This window comes from Phyllobates terribilis, unplaced genomic scaffold, assembly GCF_046119375.1.
Source record: "Phyllobates terribilis strain yellow unplaced genomic scaffold, ASM4611937v1 Scaffold_3__8_contigs__length_932513732, whole genome shotgun sequence".
Classification (NCBI taxonomy): domain Eukaryota; kingdom Metazoa; phylum Chordata; class Amphibia; order Anura; family Dendrobatidae; genus Phyllobates; species Phyllobates terribilis.
The window spans coordinates 916,800,908-916,828,531 of record NW_027362763.1 but is presented as its reverse complement, the minus strand read 5'-3'; the positions used below and the strand labels follow the sequence as shown (position 1 = coordinate 916,828,531).

General features: G+C 43.1%; 1 protein-coding gene across 1 annotated transcript in view; it reads left to right on the top strand.

The window, feature by feature from the left end:
* SMYD3 (SET and MYND domain containing 3) overlaps positions 1 to 27,624 on the top strand; it is a 1,332,179-nt gene that overhangs the window by 871,162 nt on the left and 433,393 nt on the right. The window contains exon 8 of the mRNA XM_073672800.1: positions 18,481 to 18,591. Within this exon, the coding sequence (XP_073528901.1) occupies positions 18,481 to 18,591 (111 nt within the window). The remainder of the gene's footprint in view (positions 1 to 18,480; positions 18,592 to 27,624) is intronic.

Genomic DNA, 27,624 nt, shown 5'->3' with positions numbered 1-27,624 from the left:
GGAAACCGCCAAGGCCGCACACACCGCAGATATCTATGTGGCCAACCATACACCTGAGGCGCGGAAGTCAGCCGTATCCAGCTGGAAAGGGGGTAAGTCGAAAACCACCCCCAGTGCCCCTGCCAGACTGCCCTCAGGGGGTCCTGCCCAATTTTCCAGCACCCAGCTTGCATCTGACTCCCGCCAATGCTATACATGTGACCGAACTGGTCATATCGGCCTCACCTGCACTCACAGGAAGAAGAAGATGCCACTGTTCTTTTTATGGGTGGGGCAGTTGGGAGGGCCTGTGACGATTTGCAATCAGTTACCGTGGGTGGTAAAGTCACTATGGGGCTCAAAGACACTGGAGTTGAACGTACCACCATCCGCCCTGAGTTTGTGTCCTCTGAAGACCTTATCCCTGGGAAAACCTCGACTGTCACTGTGATTGGATGTGTTCACCGACCTTTGCCAATGATCCGGGTTTTCCTAGACTGGGGTGCGTGGAGTGGATTGAAGGAAGTGGGAGTTGGAGTGGGAGTTGGAGAACCTCCCCACAAGTGTTTTATTGGGGACTGATCTGGGACGGTTGGTTGCCCACTACATTCCTGACAACCCTCCAGGATCTAATAATTCCTGTGACTCAAATTTTGATTATGTGAACATTAATATGATACCTGATGAAAATATGCCTTGTGGTACAGGAGAGTTCAGCCATGTCATGCTGTGGGGTGATGTTGCTGAGGATTCCCTAAAAGGAGCCAGCACGAGTTCTACAGGCGATGGGAGCAGGCACAGAGACCATGAAGCAGATGGTCCCATGCAGCTGATCAGTGTCATGACGGACTGTGACATGGCCGGTGGTAGTCTAGAGATGTTAAGGGACCTCGCCGAGAAGCCTACCTTTGAGTCCAATAAGGAGAAGGTATTCTGGGACCAGGGATGGTTGTATCAGGAGACGGTTCTGGGTAACCCCCAACAGGAGTGGTTGAGAGAAAGACAGCTTGTCGTGCCCCATCAGTTTAGGGAAGAGTTGTTGTGAATTGCGCATGAGATTCCGCTAGCTGGACACTTGGGGGTCCGCATAACCAAGGCCTGGCTGTCACACCACTTCTATTGTCCTAAAATGGGGACAGATGTTGCCAACTACTGCCGCTCCTGTGTCACATGTCAAAGAGTGGGAAAATCAGGACCTGCGCCCAAAGCACCCCTGATCCATTTGCCAGTGATAGAGGAGCCGTTCCAGAGGATTGCTGTGGACTTCATTGGGCTGCTAGCCATCCCCAGCGGATGCCCTTTTGGCCATTTTTTCGATAGTAGGATTTCCCAGTGAGATGCTTACAGACCAGGGGACTCAGTTTATGTCCCAGTTAATGGAAGCCCTCTGTAAGAAAATGCAGGTGCAGCACTTCGTATCAAGTTCATATCACCCACAGACCAATGGTTTGTGTGAATGATTCAGTGATACCCTTAAACAGATGCTTAGATGCTGGTTGAGTCCCATGGGCGTGACTGGGAGCGGAACCTACTCTTTGCTTACAGAGAGGTACCTCAGGCCTCAACGGGGTTCTCCCACTTCAAGCTCCTGTACGGCAGACGAGTCGGGAACCCTTGGTTTGGTAAGAGAATCCTGAGAAGGGGAATTGAACACCCCCAAAGTGTCCGTCATAGAGTAGGTCATGCAGCTCCGTGTCAAAATGCAGTCAATGACGCAGCTGGTGCATCAGAATATGGTGCATGCCCAAGCCAGACAGAAGCTGTGGTACGACGAAACACCCGGGAACGGGTGTACAAAGTGGGTCAGAAGGTGTGGGTCCTTGTCACAATGACCCAGAACAAGCTTCAGGTGGCCTGGGAAGGTCCATACCCCATACATCAGCACTTCAATTACGTAAATTACGTGGTCACCATTGACCATGCCAAAGTTGAGAGAGAAGTCCTGGTGGATTTGCTGGCTGCAGTCCGGGATGGAGGGTCTATTGAGCATGTGGAATTCAACCTGCAGCTATCCATGGACCAGTGGCCCCAGCTGGGTGAGGTGTTCCGGCCTTAGCTGACCATCTTCATGGGTGTACCAGGGAGGATGCAGCTAGCCATCCACCAGGTGAACACAGGGAGCCACTCCCTGAGTACGGCAACCCACTTACCGTGTCTCTCTAAAGGTGCAGAAAGACATAAAGTCAGAGATAGATGAAATATTGTCCCCTGGGGTGAACCAAAGGTCCAAAAGTGAGTAAGCCTTTATTTGTTAATTGGGTGATTGATGCAATTATTTATGAACATTTTTTAATAAAACATCTATAAAAAATTAGCAAAACCCATTGGACCTCTTTCACGTTTTTTTGGGTTGGCCAGTCAATGATAGCTTGCATCTCGCTAGAGTTCATTTGTAACCCTTGAGTAGAGGTTATATAGCCCAAGAACTCTATCTCTGTTTGATGGAATTCACATTTCTCAAGCTTGGTATAGAGATGGTGGATTTTGAGACGCTCCAAAACAGTTTCACATGATTCTGATGTTCTTCTGCAGAATTAGAAAAGATCAGTATATCATCCAGATAAATGACTACAAATTGATCAAGCAAGTCTCTGAAAATGTCATTAACAAAATGCTGAAATGTTGCAGGAGCATTGCGCAGTTCAAATGACATGACTAAATACTCACAATGTCCATAACGTGACCTATATGCTTTTTCCTTTCATCAACTGGTCTAACACAAACCAATTTGTTTGCCCCTCGAAGATCCAGTTTTGTGAACATCTTTGAATGATGAACTCTGTCCAGCAACTTAGGGATCAAAGGCAGTGGGTAGTTTTGCTTAACTCTCTGTAATGCAAGGTCTCAAGCAGCAGTTTTTCTTTTTGACAAATAATATAGATGCACCTGCTGGTGAAGAGGATGGACGAATAAACCCTTTGGCTAAATTTCCATCAATGTATTCTTTAAGGGCTTTTAATTCCTCCTCTGCCAGTGGGTAATGCTTCCAAAGGATACAAGGCAAAAGATCAATTGAACAACCATATGGCCGATGAGTAGAAAGTTTGTCTGCATTTTTCTTGGCAGATACATCAGCAAATTCTTTATATACAGGGAGTAATTTGGAAGATTGTTCAAGATCCTCTACAACCTTTTCATTTGGTGAAATCTGTGGAAGTGGACAGCAGATGCAAAATACATTTCTTTGGTTTCCCAGTTAATTGTAGGATTTTGAGTTTATTGCCATGACAATCCCAGTCTGATTCGAAAATGTGGAGATGAGACTAACAAGACGGATAAGACCTCATGGTGATTAGGTTTCATAGCTATCTCCAAGGGTTCAGTATCTTGATTAATTTGTCTTGAGCTCAGTGGGGATGCATCAACAGTTTCCATAATAATAGATTAAAGTTTGTTTTGAACTTTTATCCCATTTTTTCCTATCAAAATAAGTTTGATAGGAATGAGCAATGAGAATCCTTGTGTTCTTTTTTAATGTTGGGTGTGTTATGAATGTAAAACGCACTCCCTAATGGATAACAAAAAAACGGAACACCTACTACAGGGAGATACCACATCCACACCCATCTGGTCCCTATACAGATAAGAAAGACCCTAACCACACAACTCAAAACACCACCTCGGACCTGGCTCCCTAAACGGCGTACCTCATGAGGAACAGAGGGGAGGCCGCAACACTGCCAACAAGAGGAGAGGAAAATGTGCAGGATGATATGAAAACCCAGGGTGAGAAAATTAAAACATGTAATTATAAAGGTAGGGAGGGAAAGCGAAGGACAGCCAATAGTAAATGGAACATATATAACCTCCCAAAAACCTAAAGAGGTGAAAGGAAGAGGAACTGGGAAGGAGAACAAACAGACTCACTGCAGGAATTCAAGTGGTGTTTACCATGTAAGGTAACCCCTTAGCTGAAGAGCAGAAGGGCTGGAACTCTTAAACCCAAGTCTACCTAGAGGTATAGCCAGCAAAGAAGTGCAGTGAAGGGTGAACATATAAAACCCAACCTAGAATGTAATAGGACAGACCAAAATGGGAAAATGGAAAACACCTGGAAAGGAGGGAAGAAAAGGCAATAGTTCAGCTGACAGAGGAACCGAACATGGAGCAACAGGTCAGCAGATTGAACCCCAAAACAGAGCCATGACAGGGTGCAATAGAAAAAATTGAATGGATGACAGCATTCAGTGGAGGCACTGGTTCAGAAAAGACTTGATTCTTCATCAGAAAAGTTGGAATTTGCTACCACTGCCACTGTTTTACCAAATTGAGAGGGACAATTGATGATAAAGTGGTCAGACCTGCCACAATAGAGACATTGATTTTCCCAAAGTCTCCTTGATTTCCTCTGGGCACTTTCATGTTTTAATAGGCTGTCAACTTGCATGGGCTCGGGTTCAGATATGTGTGGACTCTTTAATTCAAAGTCTCTGGGACTTGTGGTTCGAGCAGGTAAATAACTGTTACTGTTACGGACTCAGGTGGAATTCCACTTCTCCAGTAGTCTCTCTGATAGTCGGGTTTCAATCCAAATACATTGGTGAATGAAGTCATCAAGATTTGTGGGAGGATCAGCTGGGCTAGTTCATCTTTAAGTGCTCTGGAGAGTCAGTTCTTTAAAAAAAAAGATAATTTTACAGCATTACTCCATTCACCCACCATCCAAATTCTGTGGCGTTCTCTGCAACAAAGCGTTTACCCTAATGTAGAGCCATCAATGTAGCTGAAGCTGTTGCACAACGATTAGGGTCATCAAACACCTGGCTTATGGCTGCTAGGAAGGCGTCCAAGTCAAGGCGTCTAGCATCATAAGTTTCAATAAGGGGGCTGGCCGAGGCCAAAGCTTTGTGTGTCAGTAGCATAATGATACACAGCACTTTTGATTCCTCAGTAGGGAAGTGAGCGGGGTGTGTACCAAAGTATAATCTGGTTGATAAATCTGCGATATTTGTCACGGTCTCCACTGAACCTGAATGGTGAGAGTGGAAGGAGGGGTCAAAGCCATACCTTGATTTTGTAACTGGAGTATCTGGTCTGCCTGCTGAGCAACAATCTTCTTAAGATCATGTACAGCTTGTTCAAAGACTTGAACACTTTGGGATATCTGTGTTTCAAATGTTATGCATAGATGTTAGTAAGCAAAAAGTTAATTTTGTTTAAACAAACCTCCACACTTTTTCCTCGGTGGACTCCGTAGCAAGGCTTGAGCATCCTGTTGCAATACTAGTGGAACGGCTGGAATCCAATGGCCGCTGGAGGAGCATGAGCAGGGTACAGCAAGCAGTGGTAAAAATTCTAGGTTATAGCAATGGGAGTTGTAGACAAAATCTGGAGATAAATAAGAATAGTCTGGGTAAGACAGTTCAGGAGCTGGAGACTAGAACTAGACTACTGCTAGACACAGTACAATGAGTAAATGTTCCATATGGCTTTAAGTAACCACAAACAGGAAACAAGATAGTTTTCACAGGTTCCATATCGGTCATATTGGAAAAAGGTGATTGCAGAAACACAATAACAGCTTCCAGTGGTAAGGAGTGGAATTGCAGAAACAATTTAACAAAGCGAATAATAGCAGTCACTAGTGAACAATCTACAGAAGGAAAAACGAATCCCGACAAAAACCATGCAAGCAAAGTTATAGACCACACTCACATGTTGTGTATTTGGTACTGATTTTTGTGTTAGAGTGAACAGTTTGATATGTTCACTAGTTGCCTGCTCCTGGCCTAATGGATATGATCAAGTGCATGCAAGAAAGAATAACATCAAACACACACTGTCGGATGTAAGCTCTCCTTGATCAGCTATGGCACAGCTCCAAGTGTCCTTTATTCAACTCGAACATAGATTTAGATAAACTCTGTATATGGATAGCCCCAGAATGGGAGTAACCAGATGTATTGATTGGTTAGTCCATGGGAAGATCCATGAAGTCATCAGGGTGCGTGATCCATGAGGTCATCAGGGGGCGTGATCCATGAGGTCATCAGGGGCGTGGTCCATGAGGTCATCAGGGTGGGTGTCTCCAAGCAATGTGTCGCTCTGTGATTGGTTAGTCCTTCTATAGAATTCAGCTTCCTCCCAGAACTTCCTTGTACGACAGGATGTAGTCATAAACTCTCCACCTTTGCCACACGTACAACAGGATGTAGTCATAGGTCCAGTTGCCATCTTGCATAACAGAGCATGGTGTGATGAAACAGGAAATGGCAGCCATCTTTTGATCTAAACAAGCTTATGTAAGGTGAAATAATACACTTTGTGGGTCTTTTCTCTCAATCTCCTATGTCTTGAGGTTAATTAAGTATTTGATCCTATGGCTCTCCTCAACATTTGCATGTAAAATCCGCACAATTTTACAATGCCAGCAAAGTGGAAGAGTTTAAGCTTAGTCTCATCCATCTGCATGCTGCTTTTTTTTGTACTGAATCTGTCTATAAATTTTTTATTATGTTTTTTAAATCTGCAGCATGCCTATTTCTTTTGCTGAAATGCCATTTTTAGGTGCAGGTTTCCCCCATTCATTTTATTAGTACTCTTAACCTGGCAGGTTATACTGCTGGTCCAGTGTTGTTTTGTTGCTTTTTTTAGTGCATTTCCACAGCATAAAATAATGCATGAATAGGATTAAAGATGCATGAATAGGTGCAGAAAACATGGGTGGATTTTTGATTTTGAAATGCTGTTGATTTCAGTTTTAGAAATCCACGCGCAAGATCTGCATCAAATGCCCAATTTGTGAATCCAGCTTTAGGGCTTATGCAAACGTCCATGCAAATCGATCCAAGATCGGCCTGCAATGCATGGACTGGCTGCAGGTCTCCCGACTCGAGTGTGACAGCTTTATAGAAATATATAAAGCTATCACGCTCGGGTCAGGTGAGCTATGGCCAGACTATGCTTTAACAGTCGGACCGATTGGCATGGATGTCTGAATGAGCCTTCAAGGTTATTCCAGGCAAAAATGTTTGCACTGTGGAGATGTAATTTTTTACATGCAAACTCTGATGTGTACGAATAAGACATATACTGCCATATGAGCATTATCAGAGCAGGAATTAATGTGTGACAACACAAGGTGGAATGGGCTGCCCACGTGTAATTCAATTTTTGGCTGAAACAACCGTTTAATTGTCTATTTTATTGTCTTTGTATATATAAGATAGATTTTTTTTTTTAGACTTTTCATCCATACACTATTATATACGTAAAGTATTATTTGTTCTATGTAAATTTTAGTTCACATACATTCTGTGAGCTGACATGATAGCTTTTAGCAGCTTGCATGAAGACATCAAAAGAAAAGCAAATGTGTGTGTTAACGGGCTCTCCGCAGGAGGTTATAGAACTGAATGTTGAGAAAATGCCGCTATTTGTGATAGAACTGCTCTCCAGATGAGACTTCTTTGAGCTTGTGAAGAGCAAATAACCGGCAAACTATTAATTGTGGTCTGCTGCTCTCTGGCTGGAAGATGTTGCTGCTGAACTGTAGAAGATAGTTGTGGAAGCAGATGATTTGGTGGTTGCGACCTGTTGTACTAACAAAACAGTACACTTCATGCATAGGTAGGAATTGGTCTGTTTTTGCTGAGTTGGTGAAAGAAACAGCAGCCGGGGACCTGAGTTTGTCAGTGCAGTCAATTTGCCAGGACACAATCAGACTTTCTGCTGTCGTTGAATACAAACTGAAAGCTTTTGCCTTCACCGATACATTACAACAAACTGCTATGTAAGCGGGACTAGGTTAATTATCAACCAAACAGATTTCCAAGGAGGTGTGCAATAATTACAAAGTCAGTGGCATTGCTTGACCAAGGCTTATGGGTTGTGCCTTTATGTGACCCTTGTATTGGTGTCACAGGTGTGTCAGAGTCAAAAGCCTCCATGATAAAGGCGTGGGAAGCACTCACTAACCTACCAATTCATGGAGGGGGTGGCTGTGTAGTATTACACATGCACACCGATGGAGTTTGCATAGGGCGCCTGTCACATTGATATGTGTGATGCACAGTGTCTGGCTTGCAGCCTATTGATGACACCCATACTATTAGATCAAGCGGGTTGCCCAGCACTATATACATACACCCCCACAGGACAGACGCCCCCAAATTCACCCAGCCAACACTTAATAGGCCCAGCCGCATGCTGCATAAAAATGTGCAAAAAAAAGATGAAAAATAGTGTACAAGATAAATACACCACATGAGTTATTGGTCGATATTTTGCCCAAAATACACAAGCTCGCAAGTGTAATACTACACAGCCACCCCCTCCATGAATTGGTAGGTTAGTGAGTGGCCGTTGCATCAGTATTTTCTACATGTGTTTCCCATGCCTTTATCATGGAGGCTTGCTGCATCCTGCAGTGCTTTGGTAATCTGACCTGGTGTTGGTAAGGCATTATCTTTTACTGTGATGATTTTTTATATGAAACGCCTCAGTCCTTGGAGGCTGCCATGTCTTTGGCCATACATCTTGATAGACGCCTTCGGGATAGACGGGTGCGACCACCTTCTTCGGGGCCTTCTTGCCGGGGTTGTGTACCTCCGCCAGGGGAGTGGTCTGGGGGTGAACCAGTGCTGGGGAAGGTGGTGGAACCCATGCAGTTAGGGGGTGTCTCTAAATCATACACCTCCCCAGAGATTCGCAAGAAAAAAGGCGTTTGTTCTTTTTGTGGGAAAAAGGGACACTGTGTTGGGACCTGTCCTTCAATTCCTAAACAAAAGGAGACTCTAATCTGGAGTTGAATAAACAAGGGGTGCATTTGTGGCCAAACCGCAGTTCCCGCTTTCTCCTGACAGCAGAGGTGGTGCTAGAGAGCAAATCTGAAAAAAATTCTGTGCTTGTTGACAGTGGAGCCAAGGTCAGCATAGTTGATGCTGGGTTTGTGAAAACTCATGGTCTTGCTTGCTGTGCTTTAGCTGAACCTATTCCCATCTTTTCCATTGACTTGGCGCCACTTGCATAGTAAGCATTCTCAGATTGTACATAATGTAAAACTGAGGGTGGTGTCAGTTCATTGTGAAATCATCCCTTGCTATGTTCTTGAAAATCTTCCTACTCTGATTGTCTTGGGTATACCTTGGCTTGTTAAACATAATCCGTTGGTGGATCGGAAAGCCGGGGAGCTTATTGAAAGGGGAGATTACTGCCATGAGAACTGTCTAGATATTTTCATTGCTACTGTCTCTACAGAAATATTACCTGCTTTTCTGTCTGGTTTTGAGGACGCTTTTTCTGAAAAGGGGTGTCAGGATTTGCCTCCTCATTGTGCTTATGACAGTCCTATTACTCTAGTAACAAAGAAAATGACGGCACTTCCACTACAAAAACTAGGTGTGAACAGGTGCTTACTAAGAGCAGCTGACGCGCCCCTGGGCCTGTGTCGCGCTGCGGTGCGCACGCGGGAGCTTACCCGGAGCCGGATCCGTGGAGGGTTGTAATCTCGTGGCGGTGACCCGGTCCGTGCCCAGGGAGTCAAACTAGACGGCAGTCTATTAGTAGTAAATAGTTGATGACTACGCCACCCGTTGAGTGCAGCCAGGAAGCTGCTGCTGCAGGGCAGACCGCTGAGGCCGGTGGTAGGATTGTGCAGCGTGATAGTATAACCCCCAACGGGAGGGGTATGGCCTCAGGGCAGCCGACGTGGATGATGGGGGTAGCAGGAACCACTCAGAGACGGTACGGTGTAGTTCAGGGTCTTTACTGGTAACAACGACAGACCCTCCCGGAGTACTTGCTAGCAAACGGGGCCTGGTCAGTCTTTGAGCAGATGGGATCTCCCCTGGCCAGGCGGAGTTGTAGGCCTCCCAAACTGACTGTACTCTTCTGGCTACCTTGCTAGAAGCTGATGTAAGTAGCCCACGTCCCTGAGTGTACCGTGTGGTGCTCACCCGTATGGCCGGTGACTCGGGGCCTTCTAATGGCTTCCGCTCCATGATGGCGGTGCTGGTCCCACGCGTGTGACCGTGCCTTCGGGCTTCTGGGCCAGAGGACCTGAAATCCCCTGCCCGACGGATTCTGCTGCTGGGTAGGAGTTAGTCCCCACAGCCTCGGACTCCGGGTCCGGTAAAGAATCTTCTTAGTCAGGGCGAGCTCTGTAGCTGCCAGCCCCTGACTCCTTGTAACTCTGCTGTTTCCTATGCTGCTTCTCTTCTCCACTCTCCTTGTCTGACTCACCCTGCCTCAGCCCCGGGTTTATACAGGGGAAGTTCTTCCCCTCCCAAGACTGGGCAGGAGGTGTGGCATGCACAGGATCCCTGACCAAAGGACCTCCCACCTGCTCTCAGACATAATATCTCTATCACTGTGGCAACCAGACCCCTGGGATGTCACACAGCTACCTCCATATATAATGAACAAATAAAGTAGCACACTGTAACACTGAGTATATAGATATGAAATATGAATAGCATAACTGCTGTAGAAAATAGAAATAAATGAAAAAAAATTGAAGAAAAATTTTTGAAAATTTTTTTTTTTTTTTTTAGCGCATGTTAATATGAAGTATGGAAAATGAATAGCATTACTGCTGTAAATAAATGAGAAATCTTAGCGCATAAATTGGCCAATTCATGTGTACCTGACAGCCGCGGTAAGGCGTTTCTCGATGTCAGGACCTATCAATGTGAATACCTCTCTAAGAGACCTCCGTCTGCTTATGTGTGGGAAAGACAGATCCTGATGCATTTAAAACCACCTGCGGCATGGGGGTGGGGGTGGAGTGCTCAGTCAATGCTGAATCTAGTAACAAAGAAAATGACGGCACTTCCACTACAAAAAAAAAAATTTTCAAAAATTTTTTTTCAATTTTTTTTCATTTATTTCTATTTTCTACAGCAGTTATGCTATTCATATTTCATATCTATATACTCAGTGTTACAGTGTGCTACTTTATTTGTTCATGTCCTATTACTCTGACCACCGGAGCTAAACTACCGAAGTCCAGACTGTATAATCTTTCCGGCCCTGAGAGACAAGCCATGAAGGATTTCATTGTGGAAAGTCTGGAGAAGGGACATATCAGACCCTCATCTTCGCCCGTGGCGGCAGGGTTCTTCTTTGTGACGAAATAAGATGGCGGTCTACGTCCCTGTTTAGATTTCCGGGAATTAAATCAAATTACCATCCGTGATCCATACCCTCTTCCTCTGATTCCTGATTTGTTCAGCCAGGTTATAGGAGCTAAGGTATTCTCCAAGTTGGATTTAAGGGGAGCCTACAGTCTGGTTAGAATCAGAGAAGGGGACGAATGGAAGACAGTGTTCAATACCCCGGAAGGACATTTTGACAGTCTGGTTATGCCTTTTGGTTTGACCAATGCACCTGCGGTATTCCAGCTTTTCATATATGATGTTTTCCATCATTTGGTAGGGAGGTATGTGGTGGTCTATCTGGACGATATTTTGGTTTATTCACATGATTTTGAGACTCATCGGGGGCATGTTGGTGCTCCAGATATTAAGGGATAACAAACTTTATGCCAAACTAGAAAAATGTGTTTTCGCTGTTCAGGAGGTGCAGCTTTTGGGGTACTTCAGGTTTTCAGATAGATCCAGAGAAGATCTGTGCAGTTCTTGACTGGGAATGTCCTGCGAACCTGAAGGCTCTACAGTGTTTTCTGGGCTTTACTAATTTTACAGGAAATGCATCCAAAATTACTCTGTTGTAGTGAAACCTCTTACTGACATGAATAAGAAGGGGTCTGATTTTTCCAAATGGTCAGATGCTTCCCTCCAGGCTTTTTCTTCCTTAAAGAATCATTTTGCCACTGCACCTATACACAGTCAACCCAATGTTTCTCAACCCTTTATTGTGGAGGTCGATGCTTTGGATGTCGGGGTTGGGGCTGTGTTGTCTAAGGGTTCGTCCCCTGGTAAATGGCGTTCATGCGCCTTCTTTTCTAAAAAATTGTCTTCAGCTAAGAGAAATTATGACATAGGTAATAGGGAACTTTTGGCGATCAAATTGGCATTCGAGGAATGGCAACATTGATGGAGGGGGCTGTCCATCCTATTAGTATTATTACTGACCATAAGAACCTGTCATATCTCCAGTCAGCTAAACGTCTCAACCCTAGGCAAGCCAGATGGTCCCTGTTTTTCACTAGGTTCAATTTTGTTGTCACTTTTCGTCCAGGGGTCAAAAATGTCAAGGCTCATGCTTTTTCCTGGGGCTTCCCTGGTGCTGGTGACCATGAGAACCCTTCCCCGATATTACAGAAAGGGGTAGTCATTTCGGCTCTTTATCCTGAACTGGAGGGTGAGGTGTTGGAGGCTCAGGGGGGACGCCCCTGCCTCCTGCCCTTCAGGAAAGTTATTTGTACCATTTGATCTGCGCCGCAAAATAATCAAGGAACATCATAACTCTGTGCTTGCGGGGCATCCAGGTGGTAAGGCAACCACGGACCTCCTCTCTCGTTGTTTTTGGTGGCCGGGGTTGCATCGGGATGTAATTGAAAACATAGCTGCTTGTAGTATTTGTGCGCGTTCTAAGGTTTCGCATACCCGTCCGTCTGGTGCCCCCCTCCATATAATGCCTCATGCAGGATGTCCCTTTTCCCTCCCATATAATGCCCCATGCAGGATATCTCCCCCCTCTCTTTAAAATGCCCCATGCAGAATGTCACCCCCCCATATAATGTCCCATGCAGGATGTCACCCCCCCCATATAATGTCCCATGCAGGATGTCACCCCCCCCCCATATAATGTCCCATGTCTCCATACATTAAAAAAGAAAAAAAAATCAAATACTCACCTCACTCCTCCTCACCTGCTGCCGCTGCTCAGGTCCGGACTCCAGCGTCTCCGGCATCTTCCCGCTCTGCGCTGCCTGTGATCGCTCAGGGGAAGGCGCAGTGGAAAGACGTCACCGCACCCTCAGACCTGAGACGGATGTCACAGGGAGTGCACAGCAGGAAGACAGCGGATCTGGCACGGGGAGAGGTAAGTATCCGTCTGCCAGGGCCCTGAGCAAGCGTGGGAGAAGGGCGGGCGCTGCACCGCTCTCCTCCACCCATGGCCCAACTGGGTGCCCGACCGTGAGTGGGCCCCCCGCCTGCTCAGGGCCCCGGCACTTGCCCGGGTGCTGACGTCGGCCCTGTCTTGAGCCCTCACCTCTACCACCGCCCCCAGTAATGGTTGATGGTAATCTGGAGTTTCAGATTTCGAGGATTGTAGATTCTCGTCTCCAACGTTGTTCTCTACAATACTTGGTGCACTGGAAAGGCTATGGTCCAGAGGAGAGGATGTGGGTTTCAGCGTCAGAGGTGAACGCTCCCAGATTGGTTCGCTCATTCCACACCTCTTTTCCTGAGAAACTCGGTCCTGAGTGTCTGGAGGCCACTCGTAGAGGGGGGGTACTGTCACGGGTGTATCAGAGGTGACAGACAGTCGCACTGCAATGGGTTGCAGGAGATCTCTACGTTTGGCATTGCAGACAGCTTCTTAGATAAGAGGCTGTCTTTAGGAACGAGTGGCTACCTCTCTCTTGCTAATTAGCTCTCTGTCCTGGGTGTATAGATACCTGGTGTGTCTGAGAGGGAGTCGCCAGCTATATCCATTTCTACTTGTGAAGCTTAGCAGGAGCAGTACTTTGTCCTCTCTGGAGCTTGAGGCCGTGTGCTTATTTGGAGTTCATCTAAAGCTAAGCCATTTCCCCTGTTTTGTCCACCCTTGTTGTCTATAGAGTTTAGTGGAGGTTAACTAGTGCTCATCTCCTTCCATCCCTAGCCGTAGCCATACGCCAGGGAGAGTAGGGCGAGGCACACATGCGGCAATTGCTGAGGAGGCAATATTGGGACGATAGTTGAGACAGGGTGAGCTAGACCAGACTAGGAGGTCTCCACTTCCCCCCTTTCCCTAGTGTCTGTGCTCCCTTTCCCTTTTCCCTCTGTGTTGCACTAAGTCTTCCCCACACCTGACGTGACAATTTGATGCTCATAGATGTCTCAACAAACCATTCGGCCTTGATTAATGACACTTAATCTGACAGCAGCATGATATTGGAGCAGAGACCCTGATTCCAGATGTGACACTTACTGGGCTGCTTGCTATAGTTTTGATAAAATCACTGTTTTATCAGCAGGAGATAATCACAAGAGGACTAGTAAACCTGCTGCCATGTTGTCCTCCATATTTCTAAGCTCCGTATAACCCTAACTTCACTACTGATTGGCTGTTTTTTGTGTATACTCTGCATAGGCAGAAAGCTATCAATCAGTGCTGTGGGTTATACAGAGCTCAGCATTCAGAGATCTGCAACAGATAAAACACGGATTTGATCAAAACTGCAACAAGCAGCCCAGTAACTGACATTCTGTTGGAATCAGGGTCTCTGCCTCTACATCATTCTGCTCTCAGATAGGGTAGCAAAAACTTGGTGATAGATTCCCTTTAGTTATGGGACAGAAAACAGAATATTTGCCGCAGTGTAAGGAAAGACTGGTTACAATCTCAGAAAGTTATAAAACCTTATTTTATGATATGATTGATGGGGTTGCTCCTTTTCATTAAAAGTTAATCTCTGGCTGCATGCTTTTATAAAAACAAACAAACCTCCCTGTACTCACCTCCCCGGGCGAGTCTTATGACTTCCCCTCATGTCTTACTGTGGCTGCGGCACTGATGTCATTTCGACAATGTGGCAGCCAATCAGTGAGCTGTACTGGACATCCCCTTCTTTAAAGTCGCAGCGCTAAAAATAAAATAAAAAACAACACAAACGTACCTCCCATTTCAGCAGTGTTTGTGCTGTGTCTCCCAACGTTCATGTAATAATGTTATGACATGTGAACACTGCAACCATCAGTGGCCACTGATGAGCTGCGGTTTTACATTTTGTCTGATGAAGCTGTGAAGGCTGCAGTCCATCCACAGCCACTGATAGGCTGCAGTGCTCGCATGACATAGCCATGTCCTATAAACACCAGGAGACGCCGCACTGACATCACTGGAACAGCACTGGTTTGTGAAGTATGTGTTGTGTTCATTTGGGGCATTGCAGCATTTAAGAAGGGGTTGCCCAGAAGTAGTAATAATCTAATAATTTTATTTCTATAGCACCATCTTCCACAGCTTTTTACAAACCAGAGGGGACATGTACAAACGATTAAAGACCTTACACTGCAATACATTATTCAACAATTCAAACAAGAGGAGTGAGGGCCCTGCTCATAAGCTCTGAGGAAATAGGGGGACACAAACCGTAAAAAGTGTTTTCCGTTCCGTGTATGGTCCAGGCATTAATATAATAAATAAATAGGGGTATTCACATAAAGCTGCATGAACTAGTCATCAGGCAGTATCTGTACAGATACAAAGAGCTCTTGACTGCATGGAAGGCGTGAGAACAGATGATTAAAGGGATCAGATTCTGAGTAAAAGTTAAGAAGCTAGGAGAACAGGGAATAGTTAGATTAGAGCATGTTTCAAACTCTAGATACTGGGAACTAACTGGATTGCTTGGAGTAGTGCATTTCTGAGACCTGGTACAGCATGAGAAAAGTCTTGGAGGCAAGAGTGTGGGGTTTAGATTATAGAGGATGTTTGTCTTAGATCAGTAGCAGAACGGAGAGCACTGGTAGTGTAGTAGACAGAGATGAGAGAGGAGATGTAGGGCAGTTCAGAACTGTGGAGATCTTTTGGGTCACAGTGATAAGTTTATATTGTACTCTAGTGGATGGGCAACCAGTGCAATGACTGGCACAGGGTATAGGCATCGTGTAGCCACTTCACAGAACTATGAAACTGGCTGTTGCCTTTGAATTTAGATTGGAGAAGGGAGGGTGTAGTAAGAGGGAGACAGATTAAAGGGGATATCCGTGACTTTAAAAAAAAAAGGCATGTAGGTGCTAACAGAAGCAACTTCCTGTTTCTTGTACCCGGCGCCGGTCATTGACCGCTCCTGCCAGAGATTCAGCTACTCCCTGTCAACATAGAAGCAGCTTCTCTTCCTGTTGACAGGGCAGGACTACTGGTATCATGCTGATTGACAGCCGGCTTCCCCAATTAGGCAGCAGAGAAACGGCTGTCAATCAGCATGATACCAGTAGTCCACCCCTATCAACTGGAAGGGAAACTGCTGCTCTGTTGACAGGGAGTAGCTGAATCTGGCAGGAGCGGTCAATGACCGGCGCTGGGTACAACAGACAGGTAGTTGCCTCTGTTAGCAACTACATGCCTTTTTTTTGTAAAGTCCCGGATATCCCTTTAATAGACACTTGTGGTAGTCCAGGTGAGAATGAATCAAAGGTAGAGTGAAAGTTTTTGCAGTGTGAAATATAAGGAAAAGATGGATCCTCAATATGTTTTTGAGGTGCAAATGACATGACTGAAAAAGTGATTGGATATGGGGGATGAAGAGAAGATCTGAGTCAAATATTATCCCAAGACATCGAGCGTGCTGCTTGGGAATTATGTTATAACCACCCATGGAGATGGCAATTTTGGGTTTAGGTACATTAATAGAGGGAGGAAACAAAAGTAGTTAAGTTTTATACATGTTCAGTTTCAGATAGTTTCTATCTGAAACTGAACATGTCCAAAACTGAACTACTTTTGTTTCCTCCCTCTACTAATGTACCTAAACCCAAAATTGCCATTTCCATCGGTGGTTCTACCATAACTCCATGATTCTATCAACTAATCTAAGCTATTAATACTATTTGATTCTTTTGTTTACACTTCACTATCTGACACTAATTCTGATTATATTTTAGTAAAAAAATACTGTAGTATAAACTGATTAGTACAGTATATATTTTTTTCCCTAATCTAATCCTATCAACTAATATAAATTTATTTTTATTTGATTGTTTTTTTTCACACTTTTTGAGAAAGGAAAAAAAAAACCTGGATGCCGATCAGTGATATGCGTCACTGATCAGTGCTCAGAAGCTGCAGGATGCATGCACGGAGGAAAAAAAATGGACAGGAAAAAAAGTCCTAAGCAAACGTGAGCAGGATGCCGATCAGTGATGTGTGTCACTGATCTGCGGTTCAGCAACTGCAGGATGCACGCACGGAGGTGGTGCACAGAGGAAAAAAATGGACAGGGAAATAGTCCTAAGCCAAAAGTGAGAATGGTTGCCAATCAGTGATGTGCGTCACTGATCAGCGACTGCAGGATGCACGCACGGAGGTGGTGCAAAGAGGAGGGGAAGAAAAAATGGACAGGGAAAAAAAGTTCTAAGCAGAAAGTGAGCAAGGAGGCTAATCAGTGATGTGTGTGTCACTGATCAGCGGCTCAGTGGCTGCAGGATGCATGCACAGAGGTGGTGCAAAAGGGGCGAGAAAAAATGGACACGGAAAAAAAAAGTCCTGACAAAAAGTGAGCATGGATGCCAATCAGTGATGTGCATCACTGATCAGCCCTCGATGGCTGCAGGAAGAAAAAAACTGCCAAAAATCAATCAAGTACTGATCAGCGCTTGGCGGCAGAAGGAGAACCGGGGAAGAGGTTAGGAAGAGGGGGGGAAAGAGGGAAGAGAGGGATTGGGTTGGATTGGAGAAAAGCAGGTGACAGGGGCAGGTCAGGAAGGTCTTCTTCATTTCTTCAGGTCTTCAATCAGCAGCAGCAACAGTAGATGTGGTAGCACTGGCTAAAATCGTTTGTGGCACCAACTGACTGCTCTGCACACCTTTCCAAGCTGGAATGAGGCAGTGCAGAGTGGTCACTTTGAGATCAAACTGCGTTCCTGCTCACTGATTGGTGTGATCGGGCATCATTGTCCAATCGCACCAATTGGTGCTGGAGCTGCTGACTTAGCTCCAGCCTGGGTGTTGTTTCAGGCAATTTAATTTGCCGTAACATTAAAATCGTAGTTGCAGGGAGTGAGGGAGGGGAGTGGCGGCGAAACCCACCATGACAACGAATCCAGAAACAGCAAGCACCTTCCTCCGATCGCCATGCCTTCAGACACGGTGACGAAGATTCCCATGACATAAATTTACATCAATTTGTGCAAACCTCTTCCCGACTATGACGTAAATTTAAATCAAATGTTGTGAAGAGGTTTTCCCATAAACAGTGTACATTTTAATCAATAAATCTTGGAATAAAAATAAGTTCCCCAATTGGATGTGTTAAATAAAATGTTCCTGTGCTGAGATAATCTTATAAATGTGCCCCTGCTGTGAACTGTGTAATGGTTTTGTCCTTTGGACGTGAATGCAGCCTTTTGTGTATGAGGTAGAGGATTTGTTCACAGAATTATGAACCTGGGGCTTAATATTATGTTCAATGAGATGTGTTCTTGGGTTAAAACCAAATTTATTTTCATATTGCATTTTGTTATTTTACGTGGCTAACCTACTGTCTTTTTATACACCTACTGTGTGGGTGTGCATGCATGTGTGTTTTGTTATTTCTCTGTTAAAATCAAATAAAAAGCCAAAAAACAAAAATGAAACATGGCATGATTTATGTTTTATGATGTGTATAATAATTATTTTTATATATAGATATTGACAATTGTGCATATTTTTTCATATTCACAGCTCACTATAAGTTACATGGATGTGAAGATGCCATCACATATGCGTCAAATGCAGTGTCAACGCCAGTACTGCTTTACCTGTGATTGCCATCGCTGCATGTCCAAAGATAAGGTAGAGTAACAACTTACTTCGTTTCACTGGTAATTCGTATTATTACAAGTGATGGAATATCGCTAGGTCTAGGTGATCAGTGAGGATCTGACACTTGTATTCCTCAGAATCAATGCAGTGCAGAGCTAGTATAGTACTGTGGCCCCTTCACAGTTCTTCTCTGCACATCGGTCTTCACAGCCACCTATTTAAAGCAGTTCCTTTCACAACAGTGTGTTGAGAAAGCCACTACGCTGGGATAGAAACCATGCTTACTGATACACAAACAGGTTCACCCTCCAATTCCAGCATTATGCAGAAGCCACCATTTCATTTTTCACCCGATACATCCCCCAGTGTTCCAATACAGCAGCATGAGTGGTCTCCACTATGGCTGCCAACATAATTTTTTAGCTTTTTAGGACAACTTATCCAAAAATCAATACACTAACAGTTTTTATGGACTTTGTAAAACTATAATAAATTATTAATAGTTTAACTTCTAAAGATCTACAGCACAGAATACTGATATGAACACATTATCAGTATTCACTGTGAAATGAGGATAATTTCAGTCATAAAAATGTGTACAATCTATTTCAGATTCAATTCATGGACACATCAATTTTTTTAGGGATAAGATATAAAATGTGCGCTATTTTACAGACTGTCCAAAAGTTTCTGGACAGTGGGCAACTCTGGTCTTCATGGCCTCTGCTTGGCCGGTTAGGGTGGCAGTGCTGGATAGGCTCAGGGTTTATCTGGTGTTATTTTGTGATTTTATATTTCCTCTCTTTGCATATATTTGTACAATTCTCTAACAGTGTGTTTCACGGGGCATATATGTCTTCATTATTTTTTTGGGCCGAGATGTTACTTTGAAGTCCACAGTACAATAAGGCTATGTTCACACACGTTGTGTTTTGCTGCGTATTTTGCAGCAGATTTTTATGCAAATTTTCAGCTGCGTCTAGCAGTACCAGAAAAGTCTACGAGAAGCCAGAATTCTCTGTTCACACATGTTGCTTTTTGTTTGCTGCATATTTTTTTCCTTGCTTGCGTTTTTGGAAAATAGAGCGTGTCACTTCTTTCAGCGTTTTTGCAGCATTTTTTCACCCATAGGAAGTAATGGGTGGTGAAAAAACGCTGCAAAAAATGCACCTGCATTTTTGATGGCAAAATAGAATGGGATTCTTTTTTTTTGACAGAACTTTATGTACATGCCTAAATAGAGACAGAAGAACAGTGAAAAAAAACATATCGAAAACGCATCAAAAAACGCAGCAAAACCTGCATTTTTGACGCAGCTGTTTTCCTGCCAGAGAAAAGTTGTCAGCAGATTTGCAGCAGATTTAGCTGCAGAAAAAAACACAACGTGAGTGAACATAGCCTAAGAATTGAGCTACATACCTTTTGGTTTGTGGCGTTAGTGGCATTTTATTTTTAAATGTATAGCGTTTACATGCCACTTTCCCCATTTGGCTAACCATTTTACATGTGTTGTGGTTTCTACTTATTACAGAAGCCACAATGCTTTGTCAAATTCGATGAGTGATACCTTGGGTTTCATTAAGATATCCATCATTTCAAGGAAATAATACCTCTCCATGCAGCACTATTTCTGCCATTAAAAACAATAAAATCTGCGAAAGAAGCCCCTGAATCAGATGTGAACATAGCCTTGGATGAATTGGACTAAAACAAAAATGGGTGGGAAGGGTAACTGTGTTAGGGGGTCTCCACCATAGGTCTGGCAAAAATACCGTACAAAATAATGCAGCATGCTGCTCTTTTTTTGTCCGGTATAGGACGGACATTATAACAGACACTTGATGGACCCTACTCTTGGGCTGTGTGACCACGATGCGTTTTTTAAGCGTTTCCGCAGTGGCAAAAATGCTGCAGAAACGCTTAAAAAACGCATGGTAGAAGGCCTGCCATGTTCCCTAATGATAATCCGCATGTGCTGTGCACATGCTGTGGAAATTTCCGCTGCGGGTCATCATTGCGGAAAAAAACGCAGCACTACCAATTATTTTGCGGAAGCGTGGCGCTTTCGCCGCCATTGACTTGCATTAGATCGCATGGAATCCGCATCACTGCATCTGTACATGCGGAATCCAAGCGTTTCAATGTGCGGATGGTACCCGGGTCTGGAGGAGAGGAGACTCTCCTCCAGACCCAGGTACCATAAAACCTGTAAAAAAAAGAATAAAATAGAAAATAAATATGATACTTACCTTCTGACGGCCCGCAGTGCGCTTGTCTTTGCTTGCCGGCAGATCGCGGTGGACTGAAGGACCTGCGCTGACGTCATTTAGTCATGTGACGGCAGGTCCTTCAGTGTAGTGTACCGCGAGCTGCCGGCAAGCCAGGACGGAGCGAATAAAGACTCCTGGGGCCATCAGAAGGTAAGTATAGATTTATTTTTTTATTTTTTACCATTCTTTAAGGTCACACTATATGAATCCATGCCGTTTGCATGGATTTATATAGTGTGACCAAGTTGTCAAGCACTTTCTAAGTGATGCTAACATCGCTTGGAAAGCGCTTGACAACCCATATGCGGAAATGCATGTGAATAACGCTTCACATCCGCTTGTCCCTGGCAGGAAAAACGCATGTACAATCCGCATGCGTTTTTTCTGCCAGGGAGATACAGAAATGCTCAGGAAAAAATCCTGAGCATTTCGGCATTGTGGGCACATAGCCTTATTGTTTCATAGTTTTGAAGGTTGAAGGTAGACATAAGTGCACCAAGGTCCACCTATACGCTAACATGTTGATCCAGAGGAAGACAAAAACTCTATGAAGTACAATCTAATTGCCCCATATTTAGTGGAAAAATTCCTTCCCGACTTCACATATGGCAATAAGACTAGTTCTCTTGATTAACGTCCCATCACAGTTTAATACCATCACAGAGTTTAGTACCTGTAACCCGTGCATAATATTATTCAAGAAAGGCATCCAGGCCATCTTTAAAATTTTTTAGTGAATCATCCATGATAATATAATGCAGGTAAACAGTATGCAACAGTGGAGACACAGGCGGATAAAAAGTATATTTCTTTTATTTAACAACTAATACTAATTGTAAAACATGTATTATATGGTAACAATTTCTTTACAATGTTTGACAGTAAAATAAGATTAAAATCACAAACAGAATAATATATCAGAATACACTAGAATTCAGGGGCTGGTAGTTTAAAATGATCTACTGGAGGGAAGGGGAACTAGATTGTCATTAACTATACTGGGCGAGGGGCAGTCTTTTAAAGCTTTGGCAATACTCTGTTCCTACCACAACACGCTGCCCGTTTCCCCCGTCACTCTCTATCCACTTTCGCGATGCTGCTCTGGCGTCTGCTGGTCCCCGTCTGACTACTGTCTTTCCCTCTCTCCGTGCCCGGTATCATATGTCTCTCTCAGAGGTAACGGCCCGTCTTGCGCGTCCTTCCTGGTCGCCAACCCGACCGTGACTCTCCGATCTGACACCTCCGGAGCATCTGCGATGTCCTGTGATTGGCGCACACGTCAGAGAACCGTGTCGCCGCAGCCTGTTCCAGTTCTGTCGACTGACGTCACTCGGGTGAGGAACCTTGACTGGCGTCGCTCGGAACTTCGGGGCTTGACCATCGATGTCTGGGCTGGGCACATACGCGGCATCTTTCTTCCTGACAGGAGCTCAGGACGCTGCTGTTGCTCCTCCCGTCTCTCTCTTCGGCATCAGAATCACCTCAGAACTTGCACACCTGCTGTTTTCCCCCTCAGCTCATTTCCCTGACAACGGTGTCCCCAGAGTCCTGATCAAGCTCCTCCCCTCTGCCACGCCTGCTCGCTGTTCTGGTTCCACAGTGTCTTGTCTCCTTACAATAAGATCATGTGGCACAGTTAAATAATCTCACTGCTCTTACAGTTAAGAATGACCATCTGTAATTATGATTGATCCTTCTTTCCTCTAGACATAGAGGATGCCATCTTGTCACTGTTACAGGCCTAGGTATAAAAGATCATTAAAAAGATCTTTGTACTGTCCCCTCATATATTTGTACACTGTAATAAGATTGCCCCTAAGATTTTGTTTTTCGAAATGTAATAATCCCAAGTTTGATAACTTTTCTTGATGCTGCAGTCCACTCATTTCTTTAATATCCTTGTTTGCTCTTCTTTGCACCCGCTCTAGTTCAGCTATGTTCTTTTTATATTCTGGAGACCAGAACTGTACACAGTATTCTAAGTGTGGCCACACTGGTGACTTGTATAGATGCAAAACAATGTTCTTGTGTTGAGCATCTATGTATTTTTTAAAGCATCCCATGATTTTATCTTCTTTGTCAGCAGCAGTCTGGCACTAGTCTCTAAAGTTGAGTTTGATGTCCACCCATACACCCAAGTCTTTTTCAGTTCCAGTTTTACCCAGTGTTTTACTGTTTTAGGTACAAATTTTTATATTTTATTTTCTCTGTCCAACTGTTTGCCCTTATATTTATCAAAATTAAACTTCAGTTGCCATTTCTCAGCCCAAGCCTCTAGCTGACACAAATCCCTCTCTAATATAAAATCATCCTCCTCTCTGTTGATTACCTTTTTAGTATCTTTTGCAAACATGCAAACATTAAAATTCTATTCTCTATGCCCTCATAATGTCATTAATAAATATGTTGAAAAGAAGAGGGCCCAGTACTGACCCCTGTGTTAACTCACCATCAATAGGTTTTGCCAAGCTACATTAGTGTTTGTTATGAGGTGGATCTGCCACTCTATATTGTATTATAGGGCAGAACAGTGATAATGTAGAAAGCAGATGTGAACAAAGCCTTTATAGCGTTTTCATGGATTGGGAGTTCAGTGGCTGGTGTACATTTGTCATGTAGTTTACATCAGGTTTTGGCAAGTTGAAAACAGTGATGTGGGCCAACTTAGCATTAAAGTTTTCTTCTTCACTTATTGTTAGCGGTATTTGGTGATTTTAATTTTTTTTTACACTGTTAGAGTCAATCAATCTTACAGCACATTTCTTAACTTCTTAACAATATATATATATATATATTTTTTTTTAATACACAATACACACCCGCTTTCCATCCTCTCCTCCCATTCCCCTTCCTCTTGGATCGTAACTCCTATTTATATTAAAACCGCAGACGTAGAAATGAATTCTTCAAATAAATCTTGTTTCTCCTGGTTGCAGAGGACTAAAAAAGTTGTTTTCCCTTTTTTATCATTCTTTCTTATCCCTCTAGAAAGTCTCTTACCGTTAGGTCCACTATTAGAAGATATCTTAATTTGTTTGATAGAACCTCTAAATTAGGAACTGTATTTTTTTACCTAATATGTCAGAATAATTATGTTTTGCTGCCACGAGGATCATGATGATTATTTTAATTTGCTTTAATAAATATTTCTCAATTACATCAATATGTAACAGAAAGAGCAATGTCTTCTTTTGTATATCTTCATATTGATCCTAATTAATTCTCTGACTTCTTCACAATAATTTGAAAATTTTTTACATTTCCAGAGCTTAAATCATGATTACATTCTCCAAGGCACATTTAGGACACCCTCTTTCATATCCAAATAGGTACTTTATATTACCCTAGAGAAATACATGACAGACAAAGAAAGACAATTTCCTCTGATTTTCTTTACATATTTCGTAAGTCACACTTTTTGTTATGTTAACCTTAGCACTTTACTCATTTTATGTCCAATCTTATTGGGGTCAAGGTTTAGTTGAAGTTCATGTTTCAATTTCATGTTACTTAACCTTTTACATTTTGATCCATAACTATCCTTTAAGACTCTATATACCCATGGTAAAATCTAGTTTACTTTGAGCTACTTTCAAGTTATTGAACACAATAGTTTAAAATAAAGCTGCAAAATTATTATATCTTGGTTTCATGTAACTTTCAATTTGTGCATATGTGACAAAATTCTTTGACTCTATCCAGTGTTATACTTTTTTAGATATTAATTCTGTAAATTTCAATACTCCTTTTAACTGACATTTTTCTTTACTGTTTTATACCCATGTATTACATTACATTCTCAAATGTCAATAAATATATTGGTAAATCCAATTAATTTTAAAATAACCTTCCATACTGTACATATATCTCTACAGAACGCCTTTTTTACCCCTTTACACCTGATATATAGTTGTTCTTTTGAGACATCCCGTTAATCAATTGTTCTTTCTTGCATTATTTGCATAAGTGTAATTTTCTGTCATCTGATCATGTGCAGTACTGTGCAAGTGTTTTAGGCAGGTGTGGAAAAAATGCTGCAACGTAAAAATGCTTTAAGCCCAAACTGTACTTTCAACAAACTTTGCATGAATCAATAGTACTGGCGATTATAAAGACTTGGTAATGTATCTCACCAGAGAAATCCGCATCCTTCACCACTTATCAAACCCTTTTCCCTCTCCCTCCTGACCTTGTCATCCACTGTGAAAAAGCAGCTCAAGTCTGTCTTGCTCAGAGGAGTTTGATTCAAATAAAGACAGCTGAGCACTGCTGTATGATGTCCTCCATGTTGGTGCTGCTTGTCCCAGTGAGGTAAAAAGTGAATGAAGAGTAGACATTCCCCTCTCTGTGCTGTGCTATCTATTTGAATGATTACTCCTTTAATCCAGATAGTTATACCACACAAAATAGTTAATATTTCCCTTATGTCTACCTTATGTAAACACCATTTGTCAAAGGTCATTTTATTTTCTTAGGATGTTAGAGGGTTTAAAAATGTAGCAGCAATTTTTCATTTTTTCAAGGAAATTTACAAAACTTATTTTTTAGCGAACTTTTCAGTTTTGAAGTGATTTTAGGGGACCTATACTTTGGAAAACCCACCAAAGTGATAAGATTTTAAAAACTAAAAGACAAATTAGAAAGCGTAGATGGAATCTGCTCACCTGGTGAGGTCTAAGTGGTGGAGTGGAGCAGTGCCTTGTGTGTGCAGTTTACTGTACTTGTTAATAAATAGATAAAAAAAATGATGTGGGGTATCCCTCCTATCTTTAAACCAGCCAATGGAAAGCAGACAGCTGCAAGAGCTGGTCTTATCCTAGGAAAGGGCCAATATCCATGGAGTTTCCCAGCCTATTAATATGATCCTCCAGCTTTCTGCTTTTTTGGTTACCCCCAGTTTATTAAAAATGGGGGTGCCCAAAATAAAATGTTGTGGGGTCACCCCTATTTTTAATAACTCACTAAGGCAAAGCAAACTGCTGCAGGCTGATATTAATAGGCTGCGAAGGTCCATGAATATTGGTCCCTTCCCAGCATAATAAGACCGGCTCCCAGCTACTCTAGAAATGGCACATCCATTAGATGCGCCAATTCTTGAGCTTGGCCTCAGGTGTTCCCTATTGCCTTGGTGAGGTGGCAATCAGAGTAATATTTTTTTGGGTTGATTTCAGCTGCCTGTCTGCTTTCCCTTAGCTGGTTATTAAAAATAGGGGGGACCCCATGCAGTTTTTTTTCATTAATTCTTTCATTTTTTTATTACTAATAAATAAATGAAAAATATTAATAAATAAATTCTTTAAAAAATTATGTGGGGTACCCCCTGTTTTTAATTACTAGCCCAAAAAAAATCAGACAGCTGTTTGCTGATCTTATAATGCTGGGAAGTGGCCAATATCCATGGACCTTCCAAGTCTATTAATATCAGCTCACAGGTGTCTGCTTTGTTTTTGCTGGTTATTAAAAATAGGGAGACCCTAAAAAATGAAGTGGTTTCCCCTATTTTTAATAACCAGCTAAAGCAAAGCAGACAGCTGGGGGATGATATTAATAGACTGGGAAGGGCCATGGATATTGGCCCCTTCCCAGCCTAATAAGACCAGTCCTCAGCCGCCCCAGAAATGGCGCATCCATTAGATGGACCAATTCTGGCTTTTAGCCTCTGCTCTTCCTGATTGCCCTGGTGCAATGGCAATCAGAGTAATGGGAATGGGATTGTGGGGTTGATGTCAGCTGTGTAATGTCAGCTAAGATCAAGCCCAGGGGTTAGTAATAGAGAGGTGTCTATCAGACACCCCAATTACTAACCCTGAATTTTAAAAAAAAAGACACACACACACAGGAAAAAAATGTTTATTTGAATAAAGACTCTCCCACCCATTTCCTGGTTTACCCATTTATTATTAAAAAATAATCCCAGCTGCTCCGACGTAATCCATTGTGGTTCCCATGACGTCTAGCGATTCTCTCCTGCAACCCGTGGATCGTCGATCTGTGAACGACGCTTCATTGGTTTCTCGCGGTTATGTCGTCCAAGCGATGACGTCAGTAACATCATCGCCCTTGAGACATGACCGCGAGTGACCTATGCAGCCTCATTCCCTCGTGATCATGGCTCATGGGCCATGACATTACTGATGTCATCGCCCGTGAGACAAGACCGCGAGTGACCTATGCAGCCTCGAGAACAGAGTTCGGTACCGTACACTAGAAACGCATTGATGTCGCATTTTTCCTAGCTGTTCTGCTGTCAAGCACTTTGTGTGAATAAAAGTATATTCACAGTTCGTCAAGCTGGATTATCGCCATTTCTGTGACTGCCTTACACCTTGACGCAGCGTTTCCGGGCTCCAAACACCATCAAGATGTTGTTAACGGTGAGCTGGATTTAACTTTGTCCGGTACAAGCCCCACGAACTTTACAGTTTGGGTTCGCTCATCCCTACTGATCTGTTAAAATATGTAAATGAGTAACCTGCTCAGAGTTCATAAAAAAAAAACACAAAACGCCAGAATTAGTATTTTTTGGTAAAAGCTCAAAAAATCAATGGTGAAATTATTTTTTATTTCACCTTTTCTTTCCATTTGGAATTATTTTCCAATTTTCACTAGATTATATGATAAATTGAATGCAATTGAAATTACAACTTGTCCCGCAAAAAACAATTGCTTATTCTGTTATATTGATGAAAAAAATCGATAGTAATGGCTCTTTGAAGAAGAGGAGAATAAAAACCTAAAACGTCTAGTCAAGAACAGTGGGATTCATCAGTACTAGTGAATGTAGGCCAATGTG